Genomic DNA, 14,220 nt, shown 5'->3' with positions numbered 1-14,220 from the left:
GGACAACGTGATGTCACTGCCCCGCGCCCCATGTGACCTCACCCATCCAGCGGACACGTGCTCCCGCTCTACCAATGGCGGCCGCCCGGGCCGGAAGGCGGGTTGCAACGCAACCTCCGTTAGGCGGCCTCCAGGCCTACACTGTCCGAACCCACACTGTCCGCAGCTAAAATGTCGGAAGCTGAGAGTGTCGGGACCTAAACTGTCCGGGCCTACAGCGCCCCCCGGGCCTAATACGGGACAAGGGCGGTCCCGTAGGGAACAAATCAATTTAGCCCAAAATATATGATGTCCTGGCTAATACGAGACAGTTGGTAACCCTAGTACAAAATCATGCGAGGAATAGATCGGGTAGATGCACAGAGTCTCTTGTCCAGAGTAGGTGGATCAAGGAACCATAGGTTTAAGGTGAAGGGGAAAAGATGTAAGATGTAATAGAAATCTGAGGGGTAACTTTTTCACACAAAGATTGATGGATGTATGGAACAAGCTGCCAGTGGATGTAGTTGAGGCAAGGACAATCCCAACATATAAGAAGCATTTGCCATAGATGGCTGTGGACGCTGTTAATCGATATTTTTATGGCAGAGATAGATTCTTGATTCGTATAGGTGTCAGGGGTTATAGGGAGAAGGCAGGAGAATGGAGTTAGGAGGGATAGGTCAGCCATGATTGAATGGCGGATTAGACATGATGGGCCGAATGGCCTAATTCTCCTATCACTTATGACACAAAAAGCTGGAGTAACTCAGCGGGGCAGGCAGCATCTCTGGAGAAAAGCCCACTGAGTCACACTGTTCCTTTTAGTGTCTGTCTTCGGTGTAAATCAGCATCTGCAGTTCCTTCCCACACAAGGTAACCTATCCCCATGGTATCAAGGGCAATTAGGGATGGGTTACAAAATGCTGGCTTTGCCAACGAAGCACCGAAAAAAGAATGTTTGCATGCGTGTATTTTGTTGAGTGTCTGTCCTTTTTGGGGAGACGGTCTGCAACACCACGTGAGTGGCTGGGAACACACTTCTAGGAACTGTTTTTGCCCAGGCTGCTGCCTGTCACCCAGCGTCATGTCCGCCCTTTACTTGTAAGTAAACTGAGTTGCACGTGGTTTGTTCTCACTATTCTGCAGCAATTGCTGGTCCTCGCTGCTAAAGAGCTCCCGTGGAACAGGGCGGCTTCAAACTTCTGCCAAAGTTTTATAGTTTACAACAACAACAAAATATAATAATAATGTCTGCGAACTGCCATCAAAGCAAAAGCTGCCCGATCCCAACCAAAGTTCTGCTGAAGGATTTATCCCAACTGCCCGACCAGTACAGCAGTACTCCGGGCGGCACCTTGTTTTCCACCACCCCAGGAGGTAATGTAGCCAAAGGTGTGGGGGGGGGGGGGGGGGTCAAACCTTCCCTCCCTACTCGTGTGGTTATTTGTTACTGCCGATTTGAGTAAACGTTCAGTAAGGTGGTTTTAACACCAGTGTTTCTGATTAAAATTAGAACCAGTATTTATGCTTAAAATTCATTAAGGGGCAAAATTGCAGCAGAATCTGGGGCTGGGGCTGCTGGACCCCTCCGTTTGCCAGATTGTAGTGTGGACCAAGCGGTGACTCCAACGCATTAAGACTTAGAAACTTGCATTATTTTTTAAGATTGTGTAATTTCAGCAACGCTCCCCCCTGTTGATGTCAATACATGTCAGATCTGGCTGCAGTAGTTGCTCTCACTCTCCAGCAACTGGCCCTGCTCCCAATCACGTGCGGCAGAAGTCAAAGCGACGTCAATATTTTGAAAGACTCGCGGATCCTTGTTGATGATCCTGGTTTGCCTTCCTCCTCGGCGTGGAAATCAGCAGAAACTAACTGCAAATAGTTTCACTGTCACTCCAGCGAGGCTCCATCTCTGGGTAAATCCTGGATGGAATTAACAATTCTAATAACACTGTACCTTAATTGTTACACTTCGTGACAATAAAAGACCCTTGAAAACTCTGAACCTTTGAAAATTAGAACGGATCAATTTCACCTCTTATGCATTTGCACCTCGTTTAGGAGCCACGTGGAAGAAGCTGGCGATTTCCCACAAAATGGGAGGATGAGGGAGTGGGGAGGGGGTGGATTAATTCCTGACCATCAGAGGGAATACTTATTTTCAGTGTCAGTATGCACCAAAGCAGATCCGGCTGAGCAACTCGATTCATTTGATTGAGCTGGAAAAAAGGTGCTCAATCTGATTTAAACAAGTTGCCATTACTGCTGGTAGGGCTCAGTGCTGGAATGGATTCGCGATCTGAATCATTGACATTACTGGAGATTCCAGGCGTAGGATCATTGGAAGTGCAGGCCTGCATTGCTACCCTAACCCCTGCTGTACTCCACTGTCAGTGGGGGGGGGGGGGGGGGGGGGGGGGTCGGAGATATTGATAGACCCTGTGGTAACCATTGAATTCTGCAAACGTGGCACTTTGTGAGATTTGGAGGATTAAGGCATGTATTACAGTGACTAGAATAAAATATATATTTTAAATTACTCCTTGAAAAATCAATACAAATGGGTAGGATGACACGTTGCAATGAAGGTATTATTTCTTCACATCTGGACATCTGAGTTGAGTGAAGTGATGAGAAGCTGGCAGATGGAGTTTAATGTGAAAGATTGTGAGGATATTGACTCCTGTGAGAGGAATCTGCAGGCAGATATGTGAATGTGGATGGGTTGCAGATGAGCTAAGGGTAGAGGGATATAGGATTTAATTCTTGTCAACATATTGCAAAGCATCAACAGGCAAGTGGTCAGGAAGGTATTGCCATCATCACATTTATTGCAAGAGGGTTTCAGTTCAGAAATAGAGTATTGTCGCAGTTGTGCAGGATAATGGTCTGGCCACACCTGAAGTATATACAATTTTGCACCTCTTATATATTTTTTTAAAAGAACACCCTGGCTTTGGAGGCAGTCCAAAAGAGATGCAGAATTCTAATTACTGGGATGAGAGCATTGTCCAACAATGAGCGATAAAAACAACTAGATAAACTTAGTCATTCAGCTACAGCATTAGCATTAGTTTTTTTTCTTTTCACAGATGTCTGAACTGCTGAATATTTTTAGTATTCGTTTTGTTTCAGATTTCACACAATTACTGTGTTCTGCATCTTACAGTTCCAGTATTGGTTTTCTCCCCTTTCTGCCTCCATTTAGCCTCTGTTTACATCTTCACCAGACATTGCGTATGATTTAACAAGCATTCACCTCCCCCTTGTAAACCAACACCTTTAGCATTTGTGTTGCCTGCATTCTATTGCTCTGCCTAATCACAGACATTCTCATCGTTTTCTCTCGCCGCCTCCTCCTCTGCAATCTTATTTTTACTTGTTTTCTCAATTTCCTTGTTCTATAGACAATAGGTGCAGGAGTAGGCCATTCGGCCCTTCGAGCCAGCACCACCATTCAATGTGATCATGGCTGATCATTCTCAATCAGTATCCCGTTCCTGCCTTCTCCCCATACCCCCTGACTCCGCTATCCTTAAGAGCTCTATCTAGCTCTCTCTTGAATGCATTCAGAGAATTGGCCTCCACTGCCTTCTGAGGCAGTGAATTCCACAGATTTACAACTCTGACTGAAAAAGTTTTTCCTCATCTCTGTTCTAAATGGCCTACCCCTTATTCTTAAACTGTGGCCCCTGGTTCTGGACCCCCCCCCCCCCCCCAACATTGGGACCATGTTTCCTGCCTCTAACGTGTCCAACCCCTTAATAATCATATATGTTTCAATAAGATCCCCTCTCATCCTTCTAAAGTCCAGTTCTGACAAAAGTTAACCTGAAATATTGCTCACTCTCCCCACAGATTTAGCCTGACTGCTAAGTATTTCCAGCATTTTTTTCAATTATTTAAAAAATTGTTAAATACTATTATCTGGAGATGATGTGCAGTAAGAGTGTAACTCGAAGCCATCCACAAGATTGTGAAGATGTCAATAAGTAGCTAATATTTCTCCTGCCTTTTGAGGATGTTTTATGGCTTCGGTGCTTCCAAGGGGAAAGTGAATAATATGTATTTTAACAATTCTACTTTTTAACTCCACTTTAATATTCCAGTGTGTGCTTACAATCTCCCTACATTCTGTGTTAGTTATAATATTTACCACTTAAAATAGTTTAATATCTGAGAGGGATTTTCTGATAGTACTGAATCCTATATTTAACAGGTGGTTGAATAAAAACATTAAAATCTAACAATTAACATCCTAGATTGCCATCCCATGGTGCATTTCAAGTTTAAATATTTATAAATAAATACAAAAGAATAAAGGGTGCCAGTTCTGGACCATGGTGATTCAATCATGTGAAGCTATGTTGTCTGAAGTAGAAAGACAGAATTTCACTGTACTTAAGTACACGTGACAATAAAGTTCCATTCAAGACTTCTTTCCAGCAGTCCAGTCAAGATTATCATCAGACTTTCCTCTTTAAATTTGTGCACAGACATGATAACTTCAAATGCAATGGCTGTGTGCAGTGCAAACTTTTTTATCTTCGACACCTGTAATCTAGAACCTTCGACTTTGATTTTAAAGTGCAAATTAGGATTGATTGTTGGACTCGGGGAAAGTTAAGAGGCCTCTGTTAATGATACTGAAAGACTACATGGAGCATATTGGTGCCCCATGAATTGAAAGATTCTGGGTTTAAGGAATGGCCCAGAATTTGAGCACTTAATCTCAGCCAATATGTCAGTACATTGCAGAGGAAGTGCTAACTTCCTGCCAGAAGTACTAACTAGTGAATTAAAAAAATAGCTCCATGACACTTTCAAAAGTCCGCTTAATGTCCTGGTAAATGTCTATCAATCAGCCAAGCTTAGAAACATTGGCTCATTGCTTTTTACTCGTCTAATCTTTTGACACAAACCTAACCCACCACTCAATGGTTTGCCTCTTGGTTATTTGTCTTGAATGAAAATTACAGCATAGAAACAGGCTCACCAAGTCCACGCTGACCATCAGAGCACCTGGAGGAAACTCACATGGTCATGGAGGCAGCACCCAAGGTCAGGATGGAACCCAGGTCTCTGGCGCTGAGAGGCAGCAGCTCTACCAGCTGCGCCATTATGCTGCCCTTAATGAGAGTTACATAAATTATGTTCAGCGACAGGACCTAAATACACCAGATTTCATCCATCTGGAAAGAACCTGGACCACTGAATCGTAAGAGCAGAGGCTAGGGAAGATGCAGCCAATTGCTGGACTTGCAGAAAATCGCAGAATGCCTGCTGCAGTGGTGGCTGACTGAAACCAATGAGTGAATCCATCGGTGTGGCAAATAATTTTACCCTGCTGCTCAAAGAGCAACACAAAGAAATCACCTATTTTGGTTATTTCTTGATGACGATGTTTGATGATTATGGTTCACTATAGTCACATGTAACAAAATACAGTGAGAAACTTTTAAGCAATAATTTACTGGCATCACAACAATCTGAAGGTTAAAAATGTAATGTATATTGTCTTGTAGTGTCTAGTGAACCAGGGAGAAAGAAATCTCTGCTTGTTATTTATGGTTGCACACAAGGAATGACTAGTCATTGGGTCACGTTGGTTTCCACTCAGGGGAGAGTCACGAAGATGGGACATCACACATAATAAGGGACTGATACATATCTGAAGTGTGACTTCTCTGAGGATACTGAATCTATGGAATTCTCTGTCTCTAAGGGTGGTGGCGGCCAGATTAGTCAATGTGTTTAAGGTAGAAACATAGAAAATAGGTGCAGGAGGATGCCATTCGGCCCTTCGAGCCAGCACCGCCATTTATTGTGATCATGGCTGATCATCCACAATCAGTAACCTGTGCCCAACCTCTCCCCATATCCCTTGATTCCACTAGCCCCCAGAGCTCTATCTAACTCTCTTAAATTCATCCAGTGATTTGGCTTCCACTGCCCTCTGCGGCAGAGAATTCCACAAATTCACAACTCTCTGGGTGAGATGAATAAATACTTGAAATATCAAGGAATTGGGGGTTACGGAGAATTAACACGGAGGAAGAGTTGAGGACAGCGTAGACCAGCTGCGATCACATTGAATAGCAAGGCAGGCATGTGAGGCCTGGTGGCCATCTCCAGGTCTTTTTATCTTCTGCTATTGCCATGGAGGAGTGGTTACAAATTATTGTTTGGGTTAGCAGGCGTGCCTTAAAAAGTTAGCAAAACCTAAAATCTTATTTGTTGCTCAGGTACACGGATTGTGTATGGACGCAAATTTTTGATGGAATGCAGAAATTCTCCACTTGCTCGAACGCCTCCTTGTTACCTACCTCAGATCCCAGGGGTAACTCTGCCTCTACACTCAACTTTAACTAAAGTTGAGGAACTTAAAGAACAAGAAACTGAATCGCAAAAAGAAACTCCAGGTAATGTGTCCTTCATCGTTGTAACATGGTGCCTCTTTCCCCTCTGCCCAAGCATATTCAGATGTTTTGCTTGGTGTTTCTTGGGGACCATTCAATATGATTACCATCAAAACTAAGATGACCAGAAATATATGGTTTTAGGTGTGGTTTGACAATAATAGAGCAACAAATTTGATCATTGTTTTCAAAAGGGAACAATGTAGACCCATGAGGCAAACAAAACTTAGGAGTACAGGGAATGGGACTAGCTCGATAGAGTTTGAAGAGAATCGACATGTGCCTGAAGGGCTGTATAACCTCCTTCCATGCTGTAATAGTTCTATGACTGAATGTTCTGAACAGAATTTCCTAGGTATACTTTTCTTCCAGTGTGAAAAGATGGCAGCAAGTGGCGTCTGGTAATTGGGTAAGAAACAAATTACTGAAGGACTCAGTGGATCAGATAGCATCTGTAAGAGGGAAATGGTCAGATGCCGTTTCCGGTTGGGATCCTTCTTCAACACTGGAGTAGAGGGGGAGAAAACTGGTAGAAAGGATAGGTTTTTTGGAAATCTAAAGGCCAGTGGAGGCACTGTCTCTGCTGTGTGTCTGAGTGGGAGAGGGGCAGCTGTGGGAAATATATATAGGTGAAAAATCCACGTTCTCCAGTGATGCTCCATGATCTGTTGAGTTTCTTCAGCACTTTGTGTCTTTTTTTGTCAACATGCATCTGCACTTCCTTGTTCAACGTCATATATTGGTATATTTTCTACCAGCTTTCCTCTACTCCAGTCTTGTCATATCTTCATTTCCCTCCACAGATGTGACCTGACCTGCTGAGTTCCTCCAGCAGTTTGTTTTTTGCTCATGATTCCAGAAATTTTGTAGTTTCTTGTCTCCATTTTGTCATTGTGAATCTAATCGAAAAATCCAATGGATAAAAATTCATATTGTCTAGTACGCAAGATACCAATTATTTTGAAAGCCAACAGTTGGAGACAGAAGGAGTAAATATAAAGAGAAGCAAAAAGGAACAGCCACATCTGAGGAGAATGTCCAAACACATGTTAGTCTTCATTGGAGCAATGTAGGTGGCCAAACACAGGTCAGAGTGGGAGTTGAATAAAGAATTAAAGTGGCAGGCAACCAAAAGCTCAAGGAAACCCTTGCGGACTGAATGGAGGAGTTCTGTGTCTCTATCTAATGTGGAAGAGAACACACTGTAATACATTATGCTAAATTGAAAACCCAAGGAACTACAGATGCTGGATTACCAAAATAAAGCCACAAAGTGCTAGAGTAACTCAACGGATTAGGCAACATCTCTCGCGAACATGGATAGGCAACATTTTGGATTGGGTACCTTTTTCAGACTGCTTGAAGTAGGCAGGGGGGGACAAAGTCTGACAAGTGATAGGTGGATACAGGTGAAGGGTGTTTTTGATTGTGAAATGCTCCCTCAGAATACTAACAGAGAGGGAAACAATGCAATGTGAGGGACAGGGGAGGTTTTTGCTCTGGCTTGGACAATGGAGGACATCTGTATCCACCTCTCTTTTCTAGCTTTCTTCCCACCACTACTCTCGTTCTGAAGATGGGTCCCAACCAAAAACATTGTCTGTCTATCCCCTCCATAAATTATGCCTGATTCGCTTAGCACCTCCAATATGAATATTATTACTTTCAGGGTTTTCACTATGCTTTTCCCTAAAGATTTTAAGTAAATCTCATATTATCCTGATCACTGTGAATCAGCCATGATTTACTGTTAACAGACTATTGAACGGACCTCTCAGATGCTAGGGATGAGTATCCTGATCTTCCAATCTACCATGCTGGGGCCTTGCATTTTTTAAAAATCTGCATTTTTTCTGCAGCTGTGGTACTAAATTCTGCATTCTGTCTATTTTATCTCCAGCCTGATGAAGTCACGTATGGTAGGAAATGGCTAGTTGGCACACAAATTAAAGTTTTTTCTTCAGCTTGGTTTACCTGACAATAATTACCAATGGAAATTGGTAACGCCCAAGAAACTGCAGATGCTGGAATGTTGATCAAAACACAAAATGCTGGTGGAACTCAGCAGATTGGGCAGCATTTGGGGTGGGAATAGACAGGCGACATTTCGGGTTGGGACCCTTCCTCAGATGATGGGAATTGGGGTTGCAAGTTATGGTTGTAGGAAAAAAATATTCTAAAGAATATATATCAAACCAACCCTGGTGCAGACAGCAAAAGTCATCAAGCAAGTCACATTGAAGCTTCTCAATATCCCTTTACTCTTGCATTTTGAAGAGGACTTAGAAAAAAATATAAGTCAGTTCTGTACAAAGTTTGGTTGCACTGTATTTGGAATTTGGAGGATGTGGTGAGTCTTAAGACTAAATAAAACATTTGAAACGTGGATGATGAACACGAAAGATGAAGAGAAGGTCACAGATCGAGTTCTTGCTGCTCCAACTCTAAAACTTGTTTTTTGTTTGTTTATGTGCCCAAACATGTACTACTATTGTTGCCAATCTTTAAAAAAAACCTCAGATGTGGCTTATTTTAATAATACATTAAGTAATTTGTATATTTTACATTCATGACTGTCACATGTTTCGAATGATTTCATATGACCTGGAAACTTGTTTTGAAGTACTTGATTCAGTCATGAGGAAAGGTTAAAGTCTGTCAACTGATATTTATAGTGGGTGTGTGAACTCGTGTAAACACTTCATATGTTCTCATTGTACCTGTAGCAAAGTTAAACTTTAACAGATTGTGACTACCAATCAGAATACTGTTGCTACTTTGGCTTTTCTACTATTGATCATGATGTTTCAATGGAAAGTTTCACAAGAAGGAAAAGTCTTGTTTTGTTTGAGAACTTTATTTTTTATATATTCCTTGAGGGACATTATTTCAATAATAATGAATACCTTTCCAGAAATTATAGAGCACAGAGTAATGTTTTGCAGAAAAGACTCTTACTTTTTTTTCAGTCTGCTTTTTCATACTGTTGCATGTTGACCTCTGAAGCAAAGGTTAGGCCAACATAGAACTCAGCCACAACGATTGCAGTCTTCAGACTGAATCCATGATACCCTAACTAGCACTGGAAGCACAACCGTGCATTGATCTCGCTATCCACAGAACACTAAGATCTTGAGGAAGATGGGTGAGAGGGGGGGTGAAGGAAATTGGGTAATCATTTTAAATGGGACTACTTCAATAGGAACACCAAGTGGCAGGTGGAAATCAAAACAAAGTACATTTTAAATAGTTATATAAACATTTTTATTAAGTGTGGTTACCACAATTCAGTAATTTTGAGTGGTGAGACTATAACTTACACTAAATTGTCCTTTTAAAGTTTGTATTTTGTATCATCAAAAGGTGAAATTTTTGGCTACTGTACAGTTTTTATATAGTAAATGTTATTTACAAAATAATTAATTTTTGTAAACATATTCTAAGAACATCTTTGTGTTTTTAGGTCTGGTAGATTCCCAATATCAGATGAAATGCATGCTGTCGACAGCTGTTATTTTAACTGTGGACACTAGTTACAGTACATCTGTTTATCGAAGAAAATGTGTTGTTTAATATGCTGTGGTGATTTCTATTGGCAGCGAGCTGGAATCAGCTGCCCGGGCATTGCCTGAAATAGAACGTTGTATCCAGCAGGCAACATATCGGACCTTACTCACACAAGCCAATGTGTATTGCAGTGTTTGAATTTCCAAGGTTAATGGTGGCATAAAGCTTTATTTTACTAGATTAGTAATCTAGAAACCAGGACTAATGATCTAGAGAAATGAGTTCAAAATCCACAGCAGCAGCTTGTGAATTTAAGTTAAATAAACATGCAATTAAAAAGTCAGTATGTGTAGGAAGGAACTGCAGATGCTGGTTTAAACTGAAGATAGACACAAAAACCTGGAGTAACTCGGCAGGACATGCAGCATCCCTGGAGAGAAGGAATGGGTGATGTTTCGGGTCGAGACACTTCTTCAGACGATAATGAAACTATTTTCGGTTGTAATACTCACCTGAGTCCCTAATATACATTCCGTGAGGAAATCTTTTATTCTTGCCTGAATGTAATTCCAGATTGACAACAATGTAATCAATTTTTAGCAGTTGCTTAGGATAGCCCAGGTATGCAACTCAGTTGTATCAAATTGATAGTGGAAATAGATACCTCCATCAATATAATAGTATTAATACGAATTATACATTTCAAGGAGACCATGTCCTGTTTTTGCACTAAGAACCCCATCCAATGTGCTCGGTGTAGTACATTGGTAACAAATCTGGGCATCCAATGAGCATTCTTTAGAGATACAGCGTGGAAACAGCCCCTTCGGCCCACCGAGTCCGTGCCGACCAGCGATCACCCTGTACACCAGCACTATCCTACACACTAGCGACAATTTACATGTGCCAATTAACAAACAAACCTGTACATCTTTGGAGTGTGGAAGGAAACTGGAGCACACGGCGAAAACTCACGGGGTAAGAGAGAGAACATACAAACTCCGTACAGACAGCACCCGCAGTCGCGAATTAACCCGGGTCTCTGATGCTATAAGGGAGCAACTCAAACGCTGCGCCACTGTGCTGCCAGTCTGTCTACCTGCAGCAGGTGAATTGTGGTTCCACAGCCTAGACTCTCAACTAACACATATCACACTACCCTCAATTCTGATTTGATGGGAAGAATAGATCAATGGTCAATGTATTGAATACATGAGTTGGAACATCATTTTACAGCTGGACAACTGTTTGCAAGGTTACATTTGGAGTACTGTGTATAGTTCTGATCACCCTTCTATAGGGATAATGCCATTAAACTAGAAAAGGTGCAATAAAGATCAAGGATCTTCCTGGGTCTGGAAGGTTTGAGTTGTAAGGATACACTGGGCAAAGACCTTTGAGGTCTATAAAATCATGAGGGGGGTTGGGCATAGATAAGGTAAATAGCCACAGTCTTTTCTCCAGGGTGGGAAGTCTAAAACTGGGGGCCATAAGATTAAGGTATAAGGGGCAAGATGTAAAAGTCACTTTGACAGGTAATATGGATAGGAATGGTCTGGAGGGATTATAGGCAAGCCGAGATGCAACCAAGTGGCACTACCTTGGTTAGGAAACTTGGTCAGCGTGGACAAGAAAGACTGAAGGACCTGTTTCCATATAGCTCTATGATTCATGACCAAGAATAGCACCTGGCATAATAACAAATAATGTGGGCAAAGGTACAATCCAGAAAGATATGCATGCTAAATAGTAAAAGCAGCACGAGATAAAGACAGCTAAGCTAAGCATTCCACACCAGCAGACAAGATTGAAACTCCACAATCCTGCCACATCCACTTGTGAACGATGGTGGGCAGTTGATCATCTAATGGAATGAAATGGTTCCAAGACCATCTTCTCTTCACCAGCAGAACAGAGCACATAAGTGCAAAAGACAAGCCTGAAATGCTAAATGCATAATACATCTTGCACCCCAGTTAATTCATTGGTGTCTACACAATGACAAGATGCTGCTGAGCACCCTGCAAATGCAAAGGCTGAGAGTTGGAATGAATTAAATCAGAAGTTATAGGAGCAGAATTAGGCCATTCGGGACATTGAGTCTGCTCTGCTACTTGATCATGGCTGATCTATTTTCCTCCCTCAATTACCATTCTCCTGCCTGCTCCCCATAAACTTTGCCCTTACTAATCAAGAACCTATCAATCTCTGCTTTAAAAATACCCAATGATTTGGCCTCCACATCCATCCGTGTCAATAAATTCCACAGATTCACCACCCTATGGCTAAATTCCTCCTCATCTCCATTCTAAAAATACATTCTTTTAATATAAGGCCCTCTGGTCATTGATTCTCCCATTACTGGACTCTCCACATCCATTCTGGTTATAATACTGAAAATTAGGCTTAAGAACTAGTTATGTCTCTGGCCAGACTGTTCCAATGCAGCTAAATACAGCACTGGCATCAACTTGACAGGGAGATAAATTGCCCAATTCCACACTAAAATAGAGAACATAAATGGGTAAACACCACTCTGGATAATTACGACCTTATCAGCACACCTTATAATCATCAACAAAGAGAAGAAAGGCATCATGGAGAATGCTAACAAGCAGTTTTCATTCACCAAACACCTGCTAGACGATGCACACTTTGGGTTGCATCAGAACCATGGAGCTCATTGTAGCCTAACATGCAAAAAGCTGAATCCTGGAGCAGGAATGCAGGCATTCAAAGCAGAATTTGACCGAGCGTGGTACTTCAGTTGGAAACAAGCGAAGATGCACCAGACGGGTCTGTAGTGATTGACGAAGGTAGCTCACCACTGAGGTAATTAGGGTTGGACAATAAATTTCTATCTTGCCCAAAATGCACACATCCCAGAAAGAATAACCATGTTAGTCGACTGGTTACAAAGTTACAGATAGAATTTTCAATATTTGAACTGAAGAGCAGTATTTAAAATGCTATATAAAGACCATGAAGTTAGCTTTCTCTTTGAACTGTTATATTTAAAACTTGCAATCCAAAAGCTTGAGTCTGAAGAAGAGTTCCGACCCAAAACCTAATCTATTCCTTTCCTCCAGAGATGCTGCATGACTGGCTGAGTCACTCCAGCATTTTGATTCTATCTTTGGTATAAACCAGCACCTGCAGATCCTTCCTCCACAATCCAAAAGTATGATTTCTTTTGAAAGTGAAGTATGCAGAATAACACAGAATCCACAATACCATCTGTGATTTGAAATGTTTCAACTAGTTAGGTAATGGTATAAGTGCAAAAATAAAAGTATTAATTTTGTGTTGTTTTTCATTTCTAGTTGACGATGCCCAGTTTGCGATGGATATCTAAACCTACCTGGAATAAGATTTGATCCCTTGACAGAAGCACTCGTGTTTATTGAGGAGCAATGCACCATCTCAAAAACTGATGAGGCTGATAACTTCAGCAATGGAAATGTAATCATTGTAACTTGTAATTTTGGGGAAGTTGGGAAGGGCAGACTTCTAGGGTGCTTTATTTTATTTTTGATGCTGCCTTTCTGTAGAAAGTTATATAATTTTTTAAATTTTAAGTTTACTACTTTAGCGCAGACACGATGGCTTTCTTGGTCCTCAATTCCAATTTTGGGAGTTTTTAATTAACCATAAAAGGAGTCAGTAGTCCAGATGTTTTTGCAGCAGCAAGATTGGTCACAAGCTCTGACTAGCACATTGAGTGGAAACTACTCCATACTTTCCTGAAGTGCTAGTAAAAAATATACCTCAGTGGGCATAATGATGCAAGGGAAAAGGCATTAAATGGGCAACTCACTGATCTCACTGATAACGGTGTGGGATTTGTTTTGGTGGTAATTGTGCTGAATTCTCCAGAAATGCTGCATTATTACAATCTTGTATCTGAGATTCTGATTATATTTATGGTGTGAAATAAAGACAAAATTCCTGTATTTACATAGCACCTTTCATGACCTCAGTACTTTCCAAGGTCCTTTAGGAATAATGATGTACTTTTAGAAATCCACTGTTGTAACTTAAGAAATTTATATCTAATAAACTTGGCTCTAACTAAACCTTCACACAGCCACCCCAGCACCATGAGTTTTAGGGCTAAATTGCAGTGGAGTCCAAACTAACCTATGCATAAGACAGTGATGGTTATCATGATCTTCAATGGGATAGAGCTACAATAATTGCAGTCAAGTGGTTTTTGATGCGATAATTCCAAAACATTACAAAAATACCAAGAAAATGTGGAGTGTTATGGTTAATGACAAAAGTCTCGTACCCATGATTTGCTCTTTTA

General features: G+C 41.4%; 1 protein-coding gene across 1 annotated transcript; it reads left to right on the top strand.

Annotated features, from left to right (window-relative positions):
- Positions 1–1,129: 1,129 nt before the first annotated feature.
- On the top strand, positions 1,130–13,910 carry LOC144599827 (eukaryotic translation initiation factor 4E-binding protein 3-like). Its single transcript, XM_078411080.1, has 3 exons — positions 1,130–1,359; positions 6,231–6,407; positions 13,235–13,910. Exons 1-3 carry the CDS (start codon positions 1,230–1,232, stop codon positions 13,264–13,266), a joined length of 339 nt encoding a protein of 112 aa, XP_078267206.1. The 5' UTR covers positions 1,130–1,229; the 3' UTR covers positions 13,267–13,910.
- Positions 13,911–14,220: the final 310 nt, after the last annotated feature.

This window comes from Rhinoraja longicauda, chromosome 14 (genome assembly GCF_053455715.1).
Source record: "Rhinoraja longicauda isolate Sanriku21f chromosome 14, sRhiLon1.1, whole genome shotgun sequence".
Classification (NCBI taxonomy): domain Eukaryota; kingdom Metazoa; phylum Chordata; class Chondrichthyes; order Rajiformes; family Arhynchobatidae; genus Rhinoraja; species Rhinoraja longicauda.
Note: the sequence above shows the minus strand (reverse complement) of the source record. Positions and strands in the feature narration are given on the sequence as shown.